The 24,599-nt window shown below is 43.1% G+C and overlaps 2 protein-coding genes and 2 pseudogenes across 4 annotated transcripts; 3 read left to right on the top strand and 1 right to left on the bottom strand.

Annotated features, from left to right (window-relative positions):
- Positions 1 to 1,403: 1,403 nt before the first annotated feature.
- LOC147926975 (uncharacterized) lies at positions 1,404 to 1,955 on the bottom strand. Its single transcript, XM_087487254.1, has 2 exons — positions 1,637 to 1,955; positions 1,404 to 1,552 (listed from the first exon to the last, which is right to left on the bottom strand). The coding sequence occupies exons 1-2, from the start codon at positions 1,953 to 1,955 to the stop codon at positions 1,404 to 1,406; spliced, it is 468 nt and encodes a 155-aa protein (XP_087343380.1).
- A 14,937-nt stretch (positions 1,956 to 16,892) lies between these two features.
- On the top strand, positions 16,893 to 18,182 carry LOC147926974 (putative mitochondrial protein AtMg00920 pseudogene; annotated as a pseudogene). The gene is made up of 2 exons (XR_015581953.1): positions 16,893 to 17,987; positions 18,099 to 18,182. The product of XR_015581953.1 is annotated as a putative mitochondrial protein AtMg00920 pseudogene (transcript).
- A 1,902-nt stretch (positions 18,183 to 20,084) lies between these two features.
- LOC147926973 (ammonium transporter 1 member 2 pseudogene) lies at positions 20,085 to 21,917 on the top strand (annotated as a pseudogene). The gene has a single exon (XR_015581952.1). The product of XR_015581952.1 is annotated as an ammonium transporter 1 member 2 pseudogene (transcript).
- A 1,021-nt stretch (positions 21,918 to 22,938) lies between these two features.
- Positions 22,939 to 24,599, top strand: LOC147926972 (uncharacterized). The gene is made up of 2 exons (XM_087487909.1): positions 22,939 to 24,217; positions 24,565 to 24,599. Exons 1-2 carry the CDS (start codon positions 22,939 to 22,941, stop codon positions 24,597 to 24,599), a joined length of 1,314 nt encoding a protein of 437 aa, XP_087344035.1.

Here is a 24,599-nt window from a genome sequence, read left to right as displayed (position 1 = left end):
TCTAACTCTGCTTTCTAAATCTCTGTTTCCACACTTCTTTAGTGTTGCCATTTCAAACTAAAATAACAAATGATAGGATCAAACCCGCCTTCCCCTACTTTAGGGTCTTGTGAACGGAGTCGAGATAGGGTATGGACAGTCTCCCATAACAAGAATAGGAATACGCGAGCCTTTCCGATGTCTTTGATTTCCTGCTAGAGAAAGACGGCTTCTATCACGAGTTTAGGTCCTTTTCCAGTTCCGGGGATGGGGTTTTCAAATCTTCCATTTTTTGGTTAGAAAACGAGCTTCTGGCAAGACACCGGGGGGAGCATCTATAATTTCATAACCTGCATTGGTGCGGTAGAGTGGCACCTCATATGCTCGATCCATAGAGAAAGAGGGAGTACCAAGTCGTTCAGGAGTGGAAAATTACCACGTATCCATCAATCAGTCATCCCATTTCATTCCTCTTTGACACCCATTTAGTAGTGCTTTGGGCAGTTATCCGGTCATTCCAATCTTTCGTATGCGGATCTGTCAAGAACGAGCTGACGACGGAAGCTCTCATTAATTAGTTGATGAGGGGAAACAAGGCAGTCATTCCCTAACCACTTACTAAATACTACATGGGCTCATAAAAAAACTAAACTAGATGATTGATTAGTGAGATCTTTCCCGGTACAATCTAATCTGCCTCGATAGAACAGAACCTTCCCATCCTCTAGGTCGAGTAGCTGCTGTTTCATTAGTATTCCTTTGTTCCGTGGGAATAGTAGGCATGTATGTGCCGGCTGGTTGCTTGTAGCGGTATTCCAGTTCTTGCATGTGCTTGACTTGTAGGAAGCGAGGAATGACCTACGAGCGACCGGGTCTCACTCTTCCGCACCCTGTGTAGCTGAGGAAGGACCTTACGGTCCATAGAATAAATATCTTGACTTTCTTTCCACAGTTCCGAGTAGGTCTGCAAGCCTAGGAGGATCAACGTACCTTTTGTATTACAGTTGGTTAATCAGCTACCCCTTCCCTTCTATCTTCCTCTTCTTAACCTCGTCATTCCGAGTTAGGTTTTTAAACCTAAGCAGGATCACCCCTCTGTTGACTTTCTATGGTTGAAGCAGGTACCTATTCCTACTCTCTCGTCCAGAACATCTAACAGCCGTATTATATGATTACCAAGAACCACAGTTCCTTGCTTTGTAGCCACTGTATGTCGTCCATCGGGAAGACCCACTAAGCAAGGTATAATATCACGGACATTTGTCATCACCATCAAACAACCTATCATATTATGTGAGGCTACAGTATCTAAAATCCAAGGGACAAGAAGTGCCTTACCGGTTCAAGTTTCGGAAGCTCTAGTTTTGCCCGTATGGAATGTGTTGAGAAGAAGTTTCCATTGTTCCTCTGTAAAACCGACAAGATTAGACGGAGAAGGCGAGGAGAGCTGATTTCAAGCCGCCGAAAACTGCCTCATCGAGTCCCATCAGAAATTGGTGCACCTTGTCCTTCTCGCGACGCTTGCTGGCTCGAGCTTTCGCACCACAGGGACACCCGTCGCATGTGCACTGATCTTCTTTGTCATAATAAGCCAGATCTTCCCATAGTTTCTTCAGCTTGCCGTAGTAAGATTTGATACTAAGGCCCTTCTATTTACAGGTCACGAGCGCATGCTTCAACTGCTGCACACGAGGCCCGTTAACCACACTAAACTGCTCAGAGATATCGTCCCACAATTCCTTCGCTACCTCGAAGTGAGAGATATCTCGACGGAGGAATGGATCAATCGAATTCCGAATCCACAAAACTAATAGAGAATTGATTGTCCAACAATCATTAATCTCGTTTGAATCTTCTGCCGGACGCTTAATCGTACCGTCAATGAAGCCAAACTTCTTCCGAGCTTGTAACGCAGTGCGAAGTTTGCGAGCCCACTCGTCTTTTCCTATGGCTAGGATTACTCTTTCTGGGATCATTGGCTCAAAACTATTTTGTTCTATAGATCCGGCGAAATCCACTGCAAATTTTCTTTCTTTCCTGGGATTTGCCTGAGATCATTCTTTCCTCCCTCCGGATCAATTGATGTTACCTGCTTTGAATGGGCTTTCTCCTCTCCTTTCAACCCATTCTCTGTCTTTCTCTTTTTCCCTCTGTTTCTTTAACAAAAGGTAAACAAATGGTTAAACAGCTATTTATTTTTAGCTATGGGGAATTCGATTTGTACTGTTGTTTGTAGTGTCATAGACGGGCAGCTGTGATGTGATGTGGTAGCTCTGATTTTGGTGTGATTCTATGGGAATGTTGTTTGTTCGCTTACCCCTAGTTGGATTTGAACAAAGAACCTCTCACTTGGCATGTAAGGTCAGCTCTGAAGGCTTTTCTTGTTTTGCTGTTTCCCTTCGTGTCTATCTATTCTTCCCCTGCTGGGACTGTTGCATGAATAAGTCAGGTAGTTGCTTGTAGCTGTATTGCTGTGCCTGCATGACGAAGTACGTTACCAGTGCTGTCTCTTAATCTCTTCCGAGTTGGATTAGGTATACTGCTATTAGCGTAGCGGTTGTTCTCTGTTCTATCTACCTACTGTTGTTAGCTTGGAATAGGTTGTTAACCATGTCGGGGTTGTTTTGCCGTGTTTCACTCTTTCTTTCCCTTTGGTTGCTGTTTTGAGTACTCTGCGGATTATCTGTGCTTCCTCTGTAATCACGTATTGTCTTTATCTGAGCATTATCTGTGAATGTTCTGTAATTACTTCCCCTACGGGATACTTGCCAATGACTGTATCCCGCTGCGTATTAACTGTATATCTTCCCTTTCTTTTATTAAAAATACTTTCTTTCTTCCTTCACTGGGAATAAGCTGTTATTGAGCTGTGTTATATTGCTGTATGTGTTGTATTGGGCTGCGCCCCCTGCTCTTTCCTGTCGTTCTTCTATTCGATAGAGAACAGTTGGAGGGAGCGAGCAACGACCTGTGAGCGACCGTAGCTACCTCTGCAAGTGCAGCTAAAGAAGAATCGTAAGATCCATAGAAAAACTCTCTTTTCTTTCTTTCTTTCATCCTCCGAGTAGTTCTCCAAGCCTAGTAGGAACATCGCTAGCTCGGTCAGTTTGTGTTTCTCCTGCTTTCTTTCCTTCTGCTTCCGAAGAACTGTTGGTCTCTTTGTATCCACTTAACACTCTCATAATCTTTCTTCCTTCTCCCGTACTCTTCATTCCGACTATCGAATCAAAGAAGCGCGAGCTCTACTGTATCTACTTGCCCGATCATAGCTCTCTTATGGGAGTAGCTCCCCCCATTCGAGTAGGGCAAAAGAGGACAAGCGGAGGAGAAGAGCTAGCCCGGTGACGAGGAGTCTTAATCCCAGTCTAATCGAATAAAGGTGCTAGCCAGTGTATTATAAGATAAGGGAAGATGAAGAGAATAAATCGGGAAGGACAATATGGACGGATTCCCTTTCTATTTTCCTCACATAGGATTCTGCGGGAAAATAAACAAAAACAAGCCTTTTTGTTGGCGCGCCTCTTTCACTATTTTCATCAATATCTGATCTATCCGCTCATGCAAGCATTAATAAGAGTATGTTTATTCGATTCGTAACTGAGCTACTAGAGAGTTATAAAAGAAAGGGAGGGTCTCGCATCTTGGTGATCCTTAGCTGCTTACTTCGCCGCTAGAGTATCCGAACTAGTTGAGCACTCCGCCCGACTCCCCTATTGGAACACAATCAGGACCTTGCCTAGGAGCGGGTTTGAAGAGCAGAGAAGGTGCTGGTGGAATGAATTGATAAAAACGCTTTCCATGGGAGCTTGTAATACATTTTTTTCGATCTAACGGGAGGGACCGGTTCTACAATAAAAATATCTTTACTAAACTTGGTCTTCTCGAGAATATCCTGAAATGCCTAAAGCTAATCCAATGCTTGAGTCGGAGGAGGCGGAATTCCTCTGGTTCAATGTAAAGCTTTCCGCTACTGATACAACAACGACAGTTGACACATATGCGAGAGGAGAGACAAGACCTGCTGATCGTAGCACTGCTGTGAGTAACTGGAATCATTCTAATTCTAATCATTTCATATATCAATCTCTCCTTGATAGAAGGATATCCGTCTTTTAGAAAGATTTCCTAATGAACCAACTATCAGCCCTTAATCAAGAGAGAGAGCCTACCTCACCAAGAGGGAATATGTAATATTGTATGTCAATTTAGCAAACCAATGCCTTACTTAAGCCACTCAGCCATCCTTTCTTTCTTTTACTTTACTTCAGCCACTGGACTTCCCCCTTACCTTACTCACTAGATTTTCACTGAATGACTGGGTCTCCTTCCACACTTCAGCTAAGGCAGTAACTTCTGGCAAGAGTAGACTGACTGATATGAGATTGAGCAAGGAAATGCCAAAGCTAAGGCTAACTCTCTCTCCTGTGCTAGTGAATCATATGCCATCCTTAGAGTGCAGCGGGGACACCCTTTAAAGGAGAGTGAGCCATCTCTTTAAGAAGGGCCTTATCGCAAAAATGATCTTTGAAAGGTCACTCTCATTAAAAGAAAAACTGCCTCTCTGTCGAGGATTTTCCTCACCAAGCTTTTAGGAAAGTCAGGACAAGGACTATAAACGATTGTAACAGAGACAACCCCATCTTCTCTTAGCTATATCTTTATTCCGTAGTAGGGCTAGGGGCAGGGTGGTTTAAAATAACTCCTTTTATTTTCCCTCCTACAATTACAATGGGAAGGGACGAGACAAAGCCTTCTTTTAAACTAAATAAAGTAGGATTCCGCTTTCACTGTTCTCAAGGTATCTCCTGACTCGAAGATTAGGGCTTCTTCCCAGCCGGAGGCATCCGAGGAGAATCATCAACCCTCGCATAAAGAAACAATTAAACTATACGCGGCAGGAATACCCAAGTCATAGTCTTTTTCGGGAGAGGGCTCGGCATAGTCTTTATGCGACAGTACCAGCATGCCATAGTCTTTTATGCGACAGTAACAGCGTCATAGTCTTTATGCGGCTTCAGCAGCACCCAGTTAGGACTTCAACCACAGAAGACAAGTCTTTGCCTTCACGTCAGAAACAACAACGCATTGAACTTCGACCGCTTGACTTCCAACAGAAGTGGATGATTCTTTCGCCTTTCTTCGTTGACCTGACACGACATTAAAAATGGAGAGTCCCAATAGTCCAGAGGTAGCAGCACGATCAGGGAACCAAAATGGCTGTCTCGCGCTTCGAAGCCACAGCATTTAGAGGGCCCTTGGCACATCTTGCAATGACAACACGTCTCACCACCCAAACTTGGTTTTCGACGGCGAATCAGCAATGTGTGTCAAGCAACCAATTCTGCTCCTAGGCCAGTTCTGATCTTAGGAATTCCCTGATCTAGAATATCTGAGCCGGAAGGTGGCGTTCAAAGACTTAAACGAGTAGTGGGCCAAAGGGCTCTATAATGATAGTTCGCCCTCAGCTTTTGTCCAGGATTGGCATTCTCAAAGGAGAAAGATCTGATCAGGGAAGGATTGATCGATCAAGATCAGGAAGAGGAGAATGAGGAACAATTAACGAAAGAAGGGGAAAGGGCTAAAGCATCTGCTTCCACTTCCGCTGCAGAAGAAGTTGGGGGAGGTTACAAAGCCCTTATTTCAACAGACTGTTAACCACTTTAATGCCTTTATCCGGCTTTGCAACAAAGTGATCTTCGATCGCACTAAGGCGCATAAGACAGTACACTTCCCCGATTCACCAAGTAACCCTACGGAATTGATGTTGTGACACTTGAAACGCATGAAAGGAATCTAGGAACAAAACAAAGAATTGCACCCCTTGCATTTGAATGCCGGTATACTGCTCCGCCACTCAGGACACACTACCAAAGGACTCCAATCCTCATCATTGGGCAATTCAAGACGCAAGTGGTGTGTATCATCTCTAGCCTCCCTCGGTGATGTTTCATATGGGTCACTAGAATCTCCATCTGGGGCCGAAGAACGTACGATCAAAGACTTCTGAAGCGTCGTCTAAAGGCTCCGATCAAGCTAGGCTGAAAGCGGAGGATTCTTTCTTTACCTGTGCCCCGGACCCAAGCTCGGCTGAAGGCAAGGAATTCTTTCTAGACTGACACGCAAGCTAGGCTGAAAGCAACCCGGGTTACAGCAATGGGGATTCTCTCTTCTATTAGAAATAATATTATATTGGTGACTACTCCCTTCAGATTGAAGATTTGAAAGATAACACGCCCACCGCCGGATACTCTTCACGTGCTGATACCTATATTGGATTGGTGAACAACCCTGGAGTTTAGGACATTTGAAACTATAGAAAGACCTTAGCCGCTTTTATGATATAGTCCTGAAGACCTAACTCTTAGAAATGACCTACTAACTCATCGACAAAGAAAGGACTTCGCCTTGACCTTCTGACCTAGACGTCGAACCAGTGCCTTGGATTCATCAACAAAGGGATCAAAGGAACTCATCTGTCCCTCCAAACGGAAATATTGGTTTTGTAATTTGATCTCTGACAAAGGGAGAGGGAAAGAAAGACCAATCCGTATCTTTGAAAGAAAAAGATTCTCAGAAACGCTACCACCGAACATCGACTTACTCGGCATCTTCGGATTTAAGCATTTCGTTCGTTCGTTGGCGCAAAAGCCTCGTTTGGCGGGAAAGCATTCATTCGTTTGCGGGAAAGCAAAAGCGTTAAGCATTGACTTCCTAAAGTGACTTCTTAGGGTGCTTCAACAGCGCCCAGATAATGCCTTGACCGGAGCCGGAGGGAGACCTAAACAGAAGAACGACCTCGCAGTGGCAACATAGCCCATCCTCAACTCATACCTCAGATTTTGAACCATACTTTGAGTCCTCAAACTTTGAGATGGACTGGACCAACACTCTTCTTTGAGATGGAATTCTCACCACTCTTATTTGACATGAACTGTAACGCTACTCTTTCAAAGATACCTAACAACCTTAGCTGGCATTGATCACTCTTCCTTCCCAATCCCTCCATTTAGAATTGCAAACATCCCAACTTCCAGAGCTACCTATGAGCCAAGGGCGGAAGGAGATATATTAGACTGATCAACTTCAAACAAAACGACCTTCCTGGACTCGCTTTCATCTCCTTCTTTGAAACGACTCAAATAATTGAGTGGGCATTGGGAGCCTTATTTAATGGTGGATTCTCCTGAGCTATGAATGTCTCTGAAATCGTGATGTCAAAAAGGAATGATGTGCGATTATTAACTTGCTTCCTTCCCTCTAATTTTCATGCAGTAGTTGCATTTTTGCACTCTTACCTGGATGCGATTTTCCGCCTTGAATAGATGGAGGTGTTTTCCACCTTGAATTGAGAATTTTTGCATGCTCGATGGGATTTCTGCCTTGAATTGTGATACATTTATTATGAATTTTTGCATGCTCGATCTGATTTTCTTCGCTGGGTGGGACTGCATAGGCCTATTCTAGCATGGGGTTTCTCGGGGTAAGGCTTGTGCTTTTCCTTCCATATAAGACTAGCTATATGCTCCCTCGGTACGCCTGTATTCCTTTAGTGGATTGGAACCTACGTACTGTTGTATTGTAGCGTGATGTTTTCCCACTGCTTTCTGTCTTCACTGGATCATGTACGTGTGAACTATCATGTACGTGTTGAGGGCCTGCTACGTTCTGTCTCATTGTTGTATTGTTGGTCTAAGGCACAGCTTAGTCAGTTATTCTCGCAGTTCAGATAAGATTCGGACCGCCACTTCTCTGAAAGCATGGTGCTTGCCTCCTCCCTCCTTGGAGCTCGTCCATTCGTTGGGTGATCCCTTGCTCTCACGTTCGAGTGTTTTCTCGTCGTTTAGGCTGGTGAGTGAGATTTCTGCTCATTGCAGTCACCTCCGGGGTTCTTCGCACCTGGATAGTACCAGGACCCGTGTGCCCCGGCCCTTGATCAGATAAAGCTGCCCGCCCGAAGCCCGACCTATGACCCACAACTCAAAATGAGCCTTGCGACGAGACGCGGACATTACCCATGCTGCGGTTCCCTCCGGTCCGTTCCCGGGTTGGGTTAGGGGAACATCCGAGCGATGATTGCCTTCGCGGATACAAACGCGCTCACAAGGCGCACAATAAGAATAAGACCAGTAGAGACTTCATAAGAGACCATTTGAGCTGCATATCGTAATGCTCCTAGAAAGGCATATTTCGAATATAGAGGAGTTCAAGTTACCAACAATCAACGAGTTGATCATACCCTTCTATGAACCGTACGAGCACGTCCTCTCTCACACCCCACCGCGCTTACGGCTCTATACCCCAACCCTACTTGCTCTAGACCCCCCCCCCGGTCCTCCCTTTCTGTTCCTCGGTAAGCGGGCCGTGGGAGCATGGCGGGAGACAAAGTCCCCTTTTGACTGATAGAAAGCATCTCTCTTTTGTCTCTCCTGACCGAACCCGCCAAAAAAATCACAATAGAATAAGTTGTTCTTGCCGGGAGAGTAGCGTCTGAGACATCTTTATCTAAGGAGGAGGCTTCGTCGTCCGGCTCATCCTCGGAATCCGAAAATCAAACTGAGACAGAACGGATTGTTTCAGTGACATATATAATCAGACTGAATAGGATTTGAAGAGCTGTCACCATCATTCAATTCACATCAATTTAAGCAGGCAGGAAGGGCGCGAAAGTTACCGTTTATAGAATGCAAGCAAGGTAGCTTGCCTGCCAAGCCGATAGGCGAAAGGGCGAACTGATCGACTTGCATGTGTTAAGCATATAGCTAGCGTTCCTTAGTCTCAATCACAGACCTTTTTCCATTTTAGGTGAACGAGGGTTACCGGCTCTACGACCTTGCAAGGCACTACAGTAGAGCTCTTTTGGCCTGCCACTTTCTCAATCGAAAATGTCAACTGTGAAGATTCTCGCGTTTCTTTATGTAATTTCAGGATTTCTTTTCGTTGATCGGATCGAGCACATAGGAATTTTTCCCTAAGTAAATTCATTCTCTTTGGCTGAAGTCAATCTTCATCAAGACAGCTGACCGAGTCGAAACCTACTGCTCAAGTCTGATTAATGCCCCGTTCATGAGCTGGTAAAGTCGAGATCAATCAACTGGGATCGGAGACTGGACGTCTATTTCACTATCCCGCTTTTGTCTAAGAAAGTCAGATGCCTATGCGGGATCATTATGAACAGGTTACGAGGCCTGAAGCGGAAGCGGCTATTGAACTGTCGGGGGGACTGGATCAATCAAAGACACTAGTCGGTAAACCCGATCTCTTACAGGCACTGGAATTGGACGATATAGTGGCGGCTATGCATCCCGAGGAAAAATTCTTTGAAATTGGTACTGGCATCCTTGCTTCTGTCCCCGTTGCCTCTGATAGCTATGCCCCCGCCTCTCTTTTTGTCTCTGTGACTCGAGAAGCGAGTCTCGATCTCAAAAGGGTACTTGTATTAAAAAAATCGAGATCTTTCAGGTGCTCCCAGATCTGGAGCAGGCGATGGCTCTTGAAATGGGCTAGGGATGCCTAGAAAAGGTGAATAATTAGGCTATTCTGCTGCTGGTCATGGAAAAATGGATGAAACTGAAGGGTCTGCTTCGACGCTCCCAACCTTCAACTCCGAATTATGCTATGCCTTTCCTTTCGGGGAGCTTCCGCCGGCTCAGATGCTTTCTTTGCCATGGATGCCTTCGGTTTGAGGTCAGGGACTTTTTTTTTCGGCTGGTGGCTGTGATGCTAGGCTAAATGCTGTTAGTGAGACTCGGTAAACCCGGTCCATTGTAGGTGCTACTTCTTGCTCTTTTGCCCCCATTTCTCTGTGATTGGCTTTAGAACCGGGAAAAAAGAGTCAACAACAATCAATCAGTTATGCCTGTCCTCTTCCTGCCTCTCTAGCTGGCTTGATCTTAGACTCCGCTACCAGAGAAGAGCCCTTGTGTCCCTAGCTAATGGATGCCTCTTCCATTAGTGCTCCTTCCTCTGATGTCTCCGCTCGGTCAACCGTCTCTGGAATTTCTGACTTTTTCGGTTCTAAAGCCACTCCGCCCGCCATCCAGTGGATCTTCACCTGGCTAGGATTCTGACTCTCAAACGGGGGAAGGCAACCTATTAGATTGTTGACCCGACCTCAGACCTCGTTTTAGGCTGAAGTAATTGGAGGCCCATTACCCGATATGGGTATGGAATTCGTTTCACCTACCTGGTAGATATGTGTATTTTACCTCTAACCATACCTTTGCTATCTATGCTCCAACCATGATAATGATAGCGATTGGACGGTAGCAATTGGTACTTATTTCGGGGATTCAACCGACCTGGATAAACCACTTCTGCCTTTGGCTTTGCCTCATACCCGGTCTAACTCAAACTTTGACTTTGCTATGCTTGCTTTGTTAGTATAGCAAAGTTTCTAAAGCTGTTAGCGCGTAGTCTGTCTGCTCTAAAGGAAGTCGATTTATTGATTCGTCCTTCTCGGATCGTCGTCGATCCTTTTTTATTGGGCTCTCATGCCCGGCTAGACGATAAGATCAAAGTAACCCGCTTTAATTTAACCAACCTACTCTGTAATATTGTTTTCACCACCGGTTTGCCATGATTCATAAGCAGGAATCCTAGATCTTATCTAGGATGTTGCCGTCATCTTATAAGATAAAGAAGTCAAGCACATTTCTCTTCTTCCTAAGAAGTAAGGCTGACGGGCTAATAAGTCCCCGGAGCTTCAAAACAGGCCTTTTCATGCTCCGCAGAGGCCAATGAACTTCCGAAAGCTTCTTCTGATTGAGTGAACATACCGAGTACTTAAAAGTAGGGCATTGGATGGGACAAGCCGCTTCCTTTACTTTAAGCCGAGAGGGATCGTCGCTAATCCTTTAGGCCGCTTCTTTCCACTTTTTACCTCTTAGTCGACTAACTCAAGTTCCTAAACGAGACAACAGCTATCCCGCTTGCCTGTAAAGGAAGGAGTTCTTGTTCCGTTGCCGTCGTCTAACTAATACATAGTTCTGAAATAGGGATTCATATGGATTGAATCATCATAATGATGACAGCTGCTACCTTCCCATTAGAAACCATCTATCTTTCTTCAGAAGGGCGAGCTGTTTGTCACAGTAGGGCGAGCTGTTTTTCTTGCTTGGTAAAGAAAAGGGACAGTATTGGGGGGAAATTAAGGAATCCCTGCGTAATTCCCCCCATCAAAAGGAATATTGGAGGATCCTGGATTTTGAAAACCGGGATCTTCAAATAAGGGAGCGGAAGCACTCCTGTTTAGGAGTGTTTCGCGAGGTGCTTTTCCACAATCCTTATTTGGAAGAAAGGGCCGCCTACTCTCTTCAAGAGGCTTTTTGCGATTTCTTGAACGAGAGGCGGGAGGCGCTGGACATTTCGAACCCCGGATCTAGCCCGGCCGAAATGGACCGCCTAGAAATAATATCTCTGGACCAAGTGGAAAAGGACCTTCTCAGACGTGGGGACAAATCTCTCTATATTAAACAATTATTTTTAAACGGGGATTGAGATAGTTCGCGGAGAAGGGGTGCTTTATTTCGGGAGTAAAGTGATAGGGGGGTTCCATTGAGAGTAGATGGAATGTTGCACCATCTTCAACTCTTCTCGGTATCGGGAGTTTTTCGAGAAAAGGTCCCATCCTTCAATATCATGATTGGGTCAACCAGGCCAGATCATGAGTAAATAAAAAATCGAAAACGTACATAGCTGTTCCAGCTGAAATACTTGGAATAATTCTACCACTTCTACTAGGAGTAGCCTTTTTAGTGCTAGCTGAACGTAAAGTAATGGCTTTTGTGCAACGTAGAAAGGGTCCTGATGTAGTGGGATCGTTCGGATTGTTACAACCTGTAGCAGATGGTTCGAAATTGATTCTAAAAGAACCTATTTCACCAAGTAGTGCTAATTTTTTCCTTTTTAGAATGGCTCCGGTGGCTACATTTATGTTAAGTCTGGTCGCTCGGGCCGTTGTACCTTTTGATTATGGTATGGTATTGTCAGATCCGAACATAGGGCTACTTTATTTGTTTGCCATATCTTCGCTAGGTGTTTATGGAATTATTATAGCGGGTCGGTCTAGTAATTAGGGGGCGGCCGTTCGGTCGCCTATGAGACTAGGACCAATAGGTCAAAAATTGGTTTGTGCCGCAGGTGTTGAACGATCTACTCTACACAGGTGTGGGCTTACAGGGCTAGGGCTTAGGGCTCAGAAACCCTTTCTTTCATTCATCAAGAGGGCTAGACGCGCTTTTCGAACCAGTCTTTATAAACCTGGTCGCTCACTTTTCCGGGCCGGGATCAATAAGTAGAAGTCATAAAAAGATATGTTTCTCTTCGCACCACTGATAGACTACTAAAGATTCAATTTGAAAGGCCATACTTAGTTTCGCAAGCCTTTGTCATTGTCAGTCAACTAAGTAGGTCGTTCCGCCCCCTGCGAATCCGTAAATCTGAGGAGCATGCCGCAACAAAAGGATGGTCCCCTATGCATTTCATTCTTTCCAGAAAGGAAAATTAGAAGTACCCCCATCATGGTGAACCTCTCCTTGTGATCGGGATAAGGTAAATGCCTCCCAGCCGGGGGGGGGGGGGGGCGGATCGAATCGGAGTTTCCTTAGGTAGCCACCGACCTACAGTTATCCTTAAACTTTCGTGCTTGGTGGAGAAGAAGCGAACAAAGGTACGCTCGCTTGCTGTCTTGTTCTCTGCCACGAACTGGGATCGCTCGCCAGCTAGGTCAGATTGAAGCAACATTTTTTGAGAACATATTACCCATCTTCGGGGACAAGGGGCGGAACGACCTCTCGATCTACTTACAGCAGCCCAGGAATAAAAACGTCGTCTAGGCGTTCCCTCTTGCTCCGATCTACCCTACGCCTAGGACGTTGTCTGGGCCAAGAGTGAGAGCCAGGTCACTAGCTAGGTAAGGGTCTACGATTGCTCTGCCTACCATAAATAATTTGAATTGAGCCTATACTCTTTGGAAATTACTGAAAGAGAGGCCTAGGATTTCTCACAGATCTGCTTAAAGGAACTTAAGATAAGTGCTGGACATGCTTTGTTGAGGGGCTCAACCAATCAATAGCTTCGCTTACTTCCCCAGAGTCTTTTGCCTACTTATTGACCACTGACTCCTAGATCAGCTAACGACTCTTTTGAAAGCATACAGATCCCCAATGACAATATCGTCACCCGTGGGATTGGGGGCTATGAGTTGAACTATACCTGCAATCCGTTGACATGGGTACTATTCTTCAGGGACTATCCCACATCGACGACAACTACTCTCTTTTCTGTAAAAGATTGCTGCTTAAAAAGAAGTCTGACTCTTCTTATATCAATCCCCCTTCCTTCTGGAATACGACAGCTACTACTTTGATTGAAAAATTAGAACGACTGCTGATGTGTAAGCGGAGGCATACTTTGATGTATCAAGCGCTAAGCACTAACTTCTGCGTCCTTCTTCAGACAGAATCTCCTTGCTCCCATCTATTGGAAAATCCACTCAGAGACTCAATAGTTGATAATAGTTGAATAGCTCCTCTGGTAGCCGGACTGTCATTCCCACTTTTTTCTGACCTTCCGGTTCTGAATCCGTAGGACACTTCTCTGTTCTCATGTATATCTACACGAGATCTCGAACTTGAAACGAAACATCACTCTCCTCTTTCTTTTACCTTTCTCTCTATCCAGGGGCCAAACTCACACTTTCAGGAGCTATAGCATACATGGAGCCAGCAGGGAGAGCCTTCTTGAATAGCAAAAGCCTTAAGCTTCAGACTAGTTCTAACCCCGATCCTTCTTCGGCGGATCTGTCCTTGCCTCTTTCATGATACAAAAACTTTCTTTTCATTTTATATAGATGCAAAAGTTAGCAATCCTATTTTCCTCCGTAAGAGCACATCTTACATCGCAAACTTTCTCTTTATATACCGACGATTTCTATCAAAATGGCATCAATCTCACAATGTGGTTTGAGCAATTCTATGACCAGCAAAGACTAGAATTCCCTTGTCATGAGGTAGTCTTAGGTTCATGAATTTTTCGGGATTAAACAATGCTAACTCCCTTGCTACTAGCTGCTTTTTAAAATGTGTTTGACACCCACCAGATCCAATGAAACTCACAAGCTTATCTTCGTTAGTGGAGTTAACTTGATCAATCCACAACCTCAAAACTATACCCATCAGCTTTACCAACAGCAACCAATCCGTAAGTAATTCTAGAGACTGCCCTTGTAGCTTTATCTAGTTCTGGTTGAACGAGAACTTTATAATTAAGCCTACTAATCATACCTCCAACCCCCAACACAGGGAAAATTCTGGGGTTCCAAAGCTGGCAGGCTAGGTTCCCGTTTCTTCCTCTTCTTAACCTTCTTTCCCTTCACAGCTCTAATGTCTCGCCAGAGCTCTTTGACGAACTCACTTTTCAGCACAAGTTCCTCCAGGATCAAAGGATGCCAAAAATAAGATCTTATTAACTTCCTGGTGGCTGATCCCGTTGGTCCCATCTTCTCCGCTTGTTTCAGCTGCAAGCGGAAACGTGTTTATGAGGAAGATCCTTGACAATCTAAGATCCTTACCATCTTCCTGATTCCCTGTAAACCCAATTCATGAAGCTCTCCCATTAGCTTCAGAACTCTATCACGACTGTAAACCTTCCCTACCCAGTTCTGAAGAAAAGAATCCTCCGCTTTCAGCCTAGTTTGTCACAGTAGGGCGAGCTGTTTGATAGTGACTTCTTGCGTTTGGTAGGGCGACGAAAGGCTACTTCCTTCAATCTAGGAAACAGCCGGAAACTCGAGAAGGTCGCCTTTGGAAGCGTTCGCCAGTAACCAAAGCCTTACTCCTTCCTTTTGATTATGTCGTGACGCTGACTGAATCCAATCTATAAAAAAACCCGGAAACTCAACAAAGTGCGTTCCCTTTCGTCATGTAGGTAAAGTAGGATACGAACCACTTTTGCTTTGCGGAATAAAACAATGAATGAGGCGGAATGGAGAAAGGAAAGGTCTGCAGGTATTTATTACTCTTATAAAAGAGGAACTCGAGCTTATTGCGAGAGGTGCTTTAGCAACTCGACTGAAAAGGAGAGGGACAAGGGCGGTCTTGCTTGGCACGAAGGCTGCTGGTTTGGGGGTACGGTACTAAAGGTCCTCGGACTTCCAGGCGGTTTTTATTTTGGGCAGCTGTTCACCGTTGGATCTCGCCAATACAGCCCCCTATGGTTTTTGTTACCGAGATATCTTTTTTTTCATTGTTCCCAGGGATTTTTTGGGTAATCTGCTCCCATGCTGCAAACAGTCAAATCTGAACTCAACCTTGTCGCTCTTTTTTCTTTCCTCGCGGGCAGGAAGCACACCAGCAGCGTGCGTTGCGTGATTCTACTGTGTTTTTTGCACTTGACTGGGTGGACAGTTGACCGGAAGAGAACTTCGATTCGCCCGGCCAGCAGGCGGGCGGCGTGCTTATCTTGTGTGACAACACTACAGAGCGAGTGGCTCTTCTAGGCGGGCAGCTGTGTGACAACACTACAAGGGTTTTTTTTCCTCGTGTAACATGCTATGGTCTCAATGCCCTTACGAGGTAGTGATGAGTTTCACTCGCTCTAAGCCCGGCCCACGCGCGGTTAGGAAGATTGGCCGCAATCTGAGCGGTACCACCCACCCTACCCTACCACCTATAGGCGGCCGTCCGTCCTACAGCCGCCCGAAAAGGAACTGCAGTGATCTTGAATAGGAATCCTACAGCGATAGACAGAATCCCCATAAAAATACCACTAGATCGAGCACCAGTGATTTCGTATCCGGTCAAAATCTTGGCTAATTGATCGAAGTGGGTAGCTCCAGTAGACCCATAGATCATGGAACAAATAGGGTGGGTAGGCCCAACCACCACACTACACGTATAGACGCGAACCCCCCTCGTTACCGTACGTGCGACTCTCACCGCATACGGCTCGCACAAAGACTCCTAAATCCATTCCGAGCCTTTTCTTCCCAGTTCTCCCTTCAGTCGAGTTACTAAAGTACCTCTCCAATCCTCGATCAAACTTGCCCAGGCGCTATTAAATAAATGGGGGTCTTTCCTTCGCCTATCGTATATTGTATGTATCGGCTTGGCTTCGTCCAAAACTAAAACAAGAAGGCATTCCGGCGGGCGCGTGCGTGTAGGATAGCAAAAGACAGGATAAACGGGAGACTTCGCTGCCCTCAACCCTACTACGAGGATATAGGGGATAGCACAGAAGGATACTATCTATCTCCGTTGGGATTTGGGAATAGATGTATGCTGTTAACCACTCGAATGCAGCACACGCCGAAGTATTCGTAGGTATGCTCCTTGTATGACCGATCCGTAAATTAATGGCCGTTTCTAGTGTTTCGCCCAAGTGAGAGGAGGAATAAAGAATAATTGAATGAAGCAGCAAGAATGACACGGATCAACAAAAGGCGATGAAAGTGGACGAGTAATCCTGATTCTACGATCTTCCTTTGTGCGCATACACACAATAAAGTTGTCTTGGGAAAAAGATGACTGATCGACTCAATGAATCGCCTAACCTCTGAGAAGGTTGGTAATACCAGCTTTTTGTTTAGCGGTGTGCTTTGCTTTTATTTCATAAGAGTAAGAGAATCAAAAGAAGCAGAAAGACATGGGTATTGGTACCTGGGGCAAAGAGTATACAAATCATTGGTTCGGGAGCACACTCACTTGGAACTATTCTCCTCCGCTAAAGAGAAGGTTGAGTCACAGGTTCGGATGGAGCCCCGAGGGCTTAGGGTAACTTTAGGGCATATGACCAAGTCGATAACTCAGATCTGTCAACGAAGATGTCCACCGCCTGTTACCCAGAACAATTCATCTACCAACCCAGAAGGGAGATATATATTATCTTTCTTACTTCTGACCAGTGATGCTCTATACATATCGGTGAATTTAGATATGAAAATGAAATCTCCTTTATTTAGAGGACCACTGGTCAACAGTTCCACAGAAAATCCAATTCATATCCTAACGTGAGAGAAATTGAGACATCAGACCAGTGGTACAAACTCAACAGAGAAAGTAATACTACCTAATATACTTCATAGTTATATCAAAAACCTAAACTTAGATTTCACATCACCATATGGATCAACTGGTAATAATGAATTATTAAGCATACTTCGTAGTAGGTTTAAACAAAGCATTTTCCCATCATCTGGATTAAAGTGTTTGGATACTACTGGTGATTTTCTCATCAAAAATGTTTTACATAAAAGATATGAAAGTGTTCAGCAGAATATCTCAAATGCATTATCATCCTCCATAAATTCTCGCACTGCAGTCTTCTTTTGTATACTGTTCAGTATAACAGTGTTAATGGAAATAGCTCCTGGACCTCTTTTGAACAAACCTTCATTATTATTTTCAGATAATTTACCAAATGTATTGCAATATACACGAGATGTGTATGTGAATCATGTTTGTATAATACACAAAAGTTTAAGTCCATGTGAGTGCGAGGAGCCTCTCAATCGAATTATTAGAGATATGTTTCCGCAAACCACTTTTGACCCACTTGAATTGAACTACAGAAACCTTCACCCAGTAAAGTGAAAACTATAACCTACATGCTTGGTACTATTCTTCTTGTAATTACATTAATGGATAAGACTGGATACACTCAATTAGTTCAAATGTAGATAGAATGAAATACACATTAACCTCCTTCTCCATTTACTGTTCTTTGATTCTAACCTCCTTCTCCATTTCCCGTTCTGTCCTAGTTCTTTGTTTCTAACATTCTTAGCTTACCGAGATAAGCAATTCCCTACCTAGAAAAAGATGATCAAAGGCATTGAGGATCAAGCTATCCTTCTTTTGCTGTTGAATTGAATTCTGAAGAAAGCGGGAGTTTTGGTTTTCTTGCTCAGATTCAGATTCGGCCGTTCTTCCGTTCTTGTTCTTCCGTTCTTCGTCTTCGTCTCCCACTTACCATGTCTTCTTAATTTCTAGCTGTTCGTGAAAACTAACAAGGTAATTAGAGCTTTACAACTGATTTTTATGGTCAGAAGATTTCAAATTGTACTAGCAAGAGTTATAGAAATTGTGAACTTAAATCTCAGTGGTGTTTATTTCATATGTCAGGTTCTTGGGATATTGATTGAGTCATGTTAACAAGAGAGTGAAGCATCAGATTGGTACGACATTGTTGGCTCAAAGGAGAAGTTAGGTTGTTGTACAATTTATTAAGATGGTCCTTACTTCGGACCTTTTTTTTTTGCTAAATTTGATTCAATTTTTAGTTCCCACTGATGGCTTGACCTTTTATCTTTATATGTTCTCTCTTTTGGCTGCACATTAACCAGAAAAGGGAAATCGCCATGGAGGAACCTGAAAGACCTGGAGCCATTGTGTCCAATCAAGTTTCGTACTTGGACATTTTGTATCATATATGTCTGCTTTGTTTCCAAGTTTTGTTGCCAAGGTTAGTTGATAGAAATATACTCTTTGGTAGCTCTGTATAAATGTATTGTTTTGGCATTTTAGGTATTGTTTTGGCAATGGCATTAACATTTATTTATCTTCTCCCTCATGATTTTGATGCTGAAGAGATCAGTGGGTAAACTTCCTCTTGTTGGCCTCATTAGGTGAGTTGTGAATGACTTATCTTAAGTTCTTGAAAGAATCTCTGTACCTTCTCTCAACTTCTAAGTGTTCTTGTCTCTATTATTCGTTTGTATTGATCATCTCACAAAAAATCTTCAGCTACTGTATTCTCTTCTAGTTTTACTTCCTTTTGGTGGGTAGTCTGTGTTATGTACTTGATAATTATATCACCTCTCTGTTTAAAACTTTCTTTTACACCATTTTGCTCTAGATACTAATGACGCTGCTTCTAGTCATCTTACTACATTTTGTTGTTTTGTCTCTCAAACAGATATACAGTCTTTATCCAAACTTTGGTCCCAAAGAGTATTGCTTTGTCGGGATCAGTTTAATTCGATACAAAAGCTTTCCTCTTGAACCATTTTGATAGCTCGATATATAAACTCTTCCTCGATGCTTTACAGGAGCTCTCCGGGCTTAAGAATACTCTGAATTTTGAAGTTGAGCAGCTCCGTGAGGTAATGTATGTATCTTGAGCCAGCATGCTCCTCCATATCTTACCAGCTTCTTCTGTATTTTGATTACTTGATACATGGCTGATTTTTTTTCATTTCAATAACTATGGCTGAAAAGGTGTCACAAAGTCGTAACCTAAGCCAAAGCTCTGCACTCACTTTTAGAGCCATCACTCTTACATAGCTTAGAGTTTGTATAAACTCAAGGCAACAGAGGAGAACATTCACGTTTTTTGGCTTTTCAGGTACTCAAGTCAACAGAGGAGAACATCCAACTTCACTGCAGGCCCTGTTGGGGATTCAACAGAGGATAGAGACATACCTTGGGTTCGGCTACAGCCTACAAGAGCCTACAGGCTACAGGTAACCACTGTCCAGCTTGTTTTAAAGTGTAAACCAAACCCTGTGAATACATCTAGAAGCTTTAAAAGTTAATAACTATAAAAAAAACATTTAGTAATTATTAGTAAATACCAATTAGATACTAGAAGATTTAGTTGTTTAGAGTTTGTATAAAAGCTGAAAACCCTAAATAGTTTAGCATAATTCATTGCTTTTCTTGACAAGAAAAGACTGACCTAATAATATCGACTTCACGAAACATACGACTCCAGTCCTCAATGTCTTAGACATCTAACAGAGCTCTGAATTGTGAATTTGTAATGGTAAGCTATACATTGATTTAAACTCGTTCCTTTTTGTCTACTTGTCAAAACTTAAATCCTTTAAACTCTTGTGATGTGAGAGATCTCAATCGGTGACTAGTAGTACTCATGAATAAAATATAAAGCATCTCCTCTAATAGGACTAGTAGTACTCATGGCTCGTAAACCACTAAAACAGAACCTTAGTGACGTGTTTAGTTGATTGATAGTTGATTGATAATCACGAATAAATATATCTCAAGAGTTTTAGTTTTTTTCCTTTTTCTTTTACGGTATATCAAGAGTATTTGATAGTCAATTTTGTTATAAAGCGTGCTCAACATATGTTATACCTTCTTAAGTAGTTTGGGCAAAAACACTTTATAAATATTCCTTTTCCTTCAAGTATCACTATATAAGGCTCAATTGACAAATACATTAATTACACCTATTCTCTTGCCGTCTCAACAAAATTTTTTCCTTCCATATATTCATGGCAAGTGAAACTTGTTCAATACTCTCTTCCTCATTTCATTCAATAAACATGACAGATGCTTCCACTTTCCTTTGCTCAAAATTTTCTGAGATAGCATTAGCCATCAATACTTCTTACCTTCTCTTCTCTGCCTATTTCTCTTTTACTATGCAAATCGGTTTTGCTTTGCTAACTGCTGGCTCTATTCGTTCCAAAAACATCACGAATGTCATGCTCACAAACATAATGGATGCTTGCATAGGTGCTATCTCATACTTCATTTTTGGATTTGCCATAGCTTTTGGACCAACCGACGGTTTTATCGGTGATCATCACAACTTCTTTGCTTTGAACTCTTTTCCTGATTCCTCCGGCTACGACTTTAGCTTTTTCCTATTCCAGTGGACCTTTGCCATAACTCCATCGGGAATCACAAGCGGCTCTATGGCGGAACGTACACAGTTTATTGCCTACTTAATGTACTCGTTTTATTTAACTGGTTTTGTCTATCCCACAGTTTCCCATTGGTTTTGGTCAAGCAACGGTTGGGCTAGTGCAACACGAGATCACAACAGCCTCTTGTTTAGCTCGGGTGCAATCGACTTTGCTGGATCCGGAGTGGTTCATATGGTCGGCGGGATAGCGGGTCTTTGGGGATCTTTCATAGAAGGACCAAGAGTCGGAATGTTCGATGGATCAAGAAGGGCTTCTACTGTACATAGTCATGATGTTCCCCTTGTAGTGTTAGGTACCTTCCTGGTATGGTTTGGTTGGCATGGTTATAATGCAGGGTCATTCTTAACTATCTTGCAAAGCTACGAGCAGCAGTTTCCTTACTATGGTCAGTGGAGTGCCATCGGACGAACCGCAGTGACCACAACGCTGGCTGGGTGCACAGCGGCATTAACCACATTATTCACTAAACGTTTCTTAGGATCTCACTGGAAGGTCACTGACGCTTGTTCAGGACTACTCACTGGGCTGGTTGCAATCACCTCAGGCTGCGCTGTTGTCGATCCTTGGGCTAGTATTGTGTGTGGCGTTGTCGCTGCGTTGGTCAAGATTGGACTTGATAAGCTAGCTAAGAAACTTAAATTTGACGACCCTCTTAATGCTGCGCAGCTGCATGGTGGTTGTGGCGCATGGGGCTTACTCTTCACCGGATTATTCGCTACCAAGAAGTTTGTGAACGAGGTTTATTCGGGCGATGGCAGTAGGCCGTACGGACTGCTGATGGGCGGAGGATGGAAGCTACTATCAGCACAGATCGTTGAAATCATTGTCATCTTCTCGTGGGTGACGTTAACAATTGTTCCCTTGTTTTATGGACTTCATAGATTCAATCTTCTCAGGATATCTACGGAGGAAGAGCTGGCTGGTATTGATATAACAAGTCATGGTGGATTTGCCTATCATTACGAAGATAAGGATGCGGTATCCAGAAGATCAGTCGACCAGGCCTTAGGTGGGAGAGAAGGTTTTTAATAGGAAGAAAGAATTCAATGAATAAAAAAAGTGTTTCATGCAGTTCTAGGAAGAGATAACTTGTGGCTGGCTAAAAGTGAAATGGTGAAGAAATTATCCATGCGTATTTTCATTTTTTTTTTATCTTTAATGTTTTTTTGTAAACTTATGTGTTAAGTATTGAACGAAATTGGTTTGGTTCCGTTTGTTGTATTATTTTGAATACTTACAATATGGTTTAATTCCGTTTGGATCCAAATATACCCGATTCGTTGTTTTCTATTTATTATTTTGAATTTGTTTGAATGTATTTGGATAAAGAATATTTTCTGGGTTTTTGATGGAGATTGAACAAACATGCCACAATTCTTAAACGGAAATATTATCTTTGACTGAAGAAAATTCTTTAAAACACACACCACTAAGAAGAAGAAGAACTAGGTTCTGTGCATAAAATATCAACATCAAATTATCCATGTGTACCAGTCCAAATCTTACACCATTAAGCCAAAATCTTACTACCATAAAGAGAAACTTTACGTGACTGAGATTATTTGCTTTCCTCTTTCTCTCTGCTGCATAACCTGCCTTCGAATCATTTCAAGCATTGAAACCATTTGTTCTTGCTTTGGTAATTGTGGAGTTAAATGACTGTCACATTGTTAGCATTTATCAACATCCTCACAGACGCTTCCCAGTCTATAAATTGCCCGACACCAATACTAGAGGCATAAAATCCTCACTTACAGAAGAAGCTAAGGATTTCAAAACTGTTACCTATGCTGAGTTGGTTGGATCTTTGGAGGCCCATGAGAAGAAATTCTTCATAGATAATAAAGGAGAAGGTGAAGGAGCTTTCCATGCACGTTTCAGGAGTATGAATCTAGAAAACAAGAGCAAACAAACATAGGTAAAACGAGTTACAGAGAAAATACGTGGTTTGGTTTCTGCAAAAGAGACAATCAGAATGAAAAAGTGTTCTGGCTCAAGAATGGTAGATATTAGATATACAATGGTTTAATATGGGTTATGTAAATAACCGGTTTGTACCGGATAGACTTTACTTGTATATAATCTCTGTATCATACATTAATTGTGAATAACAGAAATCATCATTTCCATTCTCATCTTCTTCCTCTTTTCTCTACCATCTTCATCGATTCTGTTCGTTCCACTTAACTAATATGGTATCAGAGCTATACGCTTAGCTCAGATTTTGTTTTCTTTTTACTCTGATCGTTTTATTGTTGGTGATTTGTTGTGTGCTCGTTTGTGTCGATATGGGAGTTCCGATCCGGAAAAGTACTCGTCGTCAGGGTAAATCCACCGGTGCTGGGAGTTCTGCTTCAAAATCAAAAGCTCCGATGAGCTCTTTCTCTTCGATTCTGGCAGATCCAACTCTGGGTGTTCCGATCACTTCCGGTTCTGAGATCGATACTGTGGATAGCCCACACTCACCGTTTTTTCTTCACAGCGCTGATCATCCTGGCCTCTCTCTCGTTGTAGATCGTCTCGATGGTACGAACTACAACCACTGGTGCTCTGCGATAAAGATTGCTCTTGATGCAAAGAACAAACTCGCTTTCATCGATGGTTCTCTACCTCGTCCGGATGAAGGTAATCCTATCTTTCGAATCTGGTCTAGATGCAACAGTATGGTCAAATCGTGGATGTTGAATGCTGTTTCTAAGCAGATCTATGGTAGTATTTTGAACTTTGATGATGCTACTATTATATGGAAAGATCTGCACAATAGATTTCATATGACAAACTTGCCGAGAACCTTTCATTTGATTCAGCAGATTCAAGATCTGCGTCAGGGTTCCATGGATTTGTCAAGCTATTACACTGCTTTGAAAACTCTATGGGATCAACTTGACGGCAGTGAACCTACTGAATCATGTTTGTGTTGTCGTTCTTTCAACTGTGTGAGCAAACACAATTTTCAAGCGAAGGTTGATAGAGGACGACTCATTAAGTTTTTGGCTTGTTTAAACGAGTCTTACTCTATCATCAGGGGTCAAATCATCATGAAGAAGCCTCTACCTGATATTGCTGAAGTTTACAACATCTTAGATCAAGATGATAGTCAGAGACAATTTGGTGTGAGTGTTGTACCAGCTGCTTTTCAGGTTGGGAATGTTGTGCCACATCCTGGAGTGATGAATGTCACGGTTCCTCACACCTCTGCTGGATCTGTTAATTCTGCATATCAGTCTCATAAGAAGGATAAACCAATTTGCTCTCATTGTGGTTTTACTGGCCATGTTGTGGACCGTTGTTACAAGCTACATGGTTATCCACCTGGATGGAAGCCTAGGAAGCAACAATTTGCTTCTTCTCAATCTTCTCAATCGTCTAGTATGTCCCCTGCTGTTACAGCCCAAGTTTCTGGTACGATTGGTGTTTCTGACAAGAAATCCGATGGTTTGGAGAGTTTGATTGGGAACTTGTCTAAAGATCAGTTGCAGAACTTCATTGCGTATTTCAGCTCTCACCTTGTTCCTCAGTCCACCTCTCCGACCACACCAAAATCAACGAATGAAGCTTCACCTTCTGGTATTCTCTTCTCTAATCCTACCTATTGCTTTATTGGAATATTGACTGTTGCTCAATGTGTGGCAAATAAAAGATCATGGATTATTGATTCTGGTGTTACTCATCATGTCAGTCATGATAGGAGTTTATTTGGTGATCTTGATATGTCTATTCGTCAGCATGTTAATCTTCCCAATGGCAGTTTAGTTATGGTAGCTGGTATTGGTACAGTGGTGATCAATGGTTCTATCAGTTTGAGAAATGTTCTGTATATACCAGATTTCAGGCTAAATCTTCTCAGTATAAGTTCGTTGACTACAGACCTTGGTTCTTGTGTTATCTTTGATCCTAGTTCTTGCCTGATACAGGATCCTATCAGGGGATTGACGATTGGAAGAGGTAG

This window comes from Camelina sativa, chromosome 15 (genome assembly GCF_030686135.1).
Source record: "Camelina sativa cultivar CO46 ecotype springtype chromosome 15, ASM3068613v1".
Taxonomy (NCBI): Eukaryota; Viridiplantae; Streptophyta; class Magnoliopsida; order Brassicales; family Brassicaceae; genus Camelina; species Camelina sativa.
Note: the sequence above shows the minus strand (reverse complement) of the source record. Positions and strands in the feature narration are given on the sequence as shown.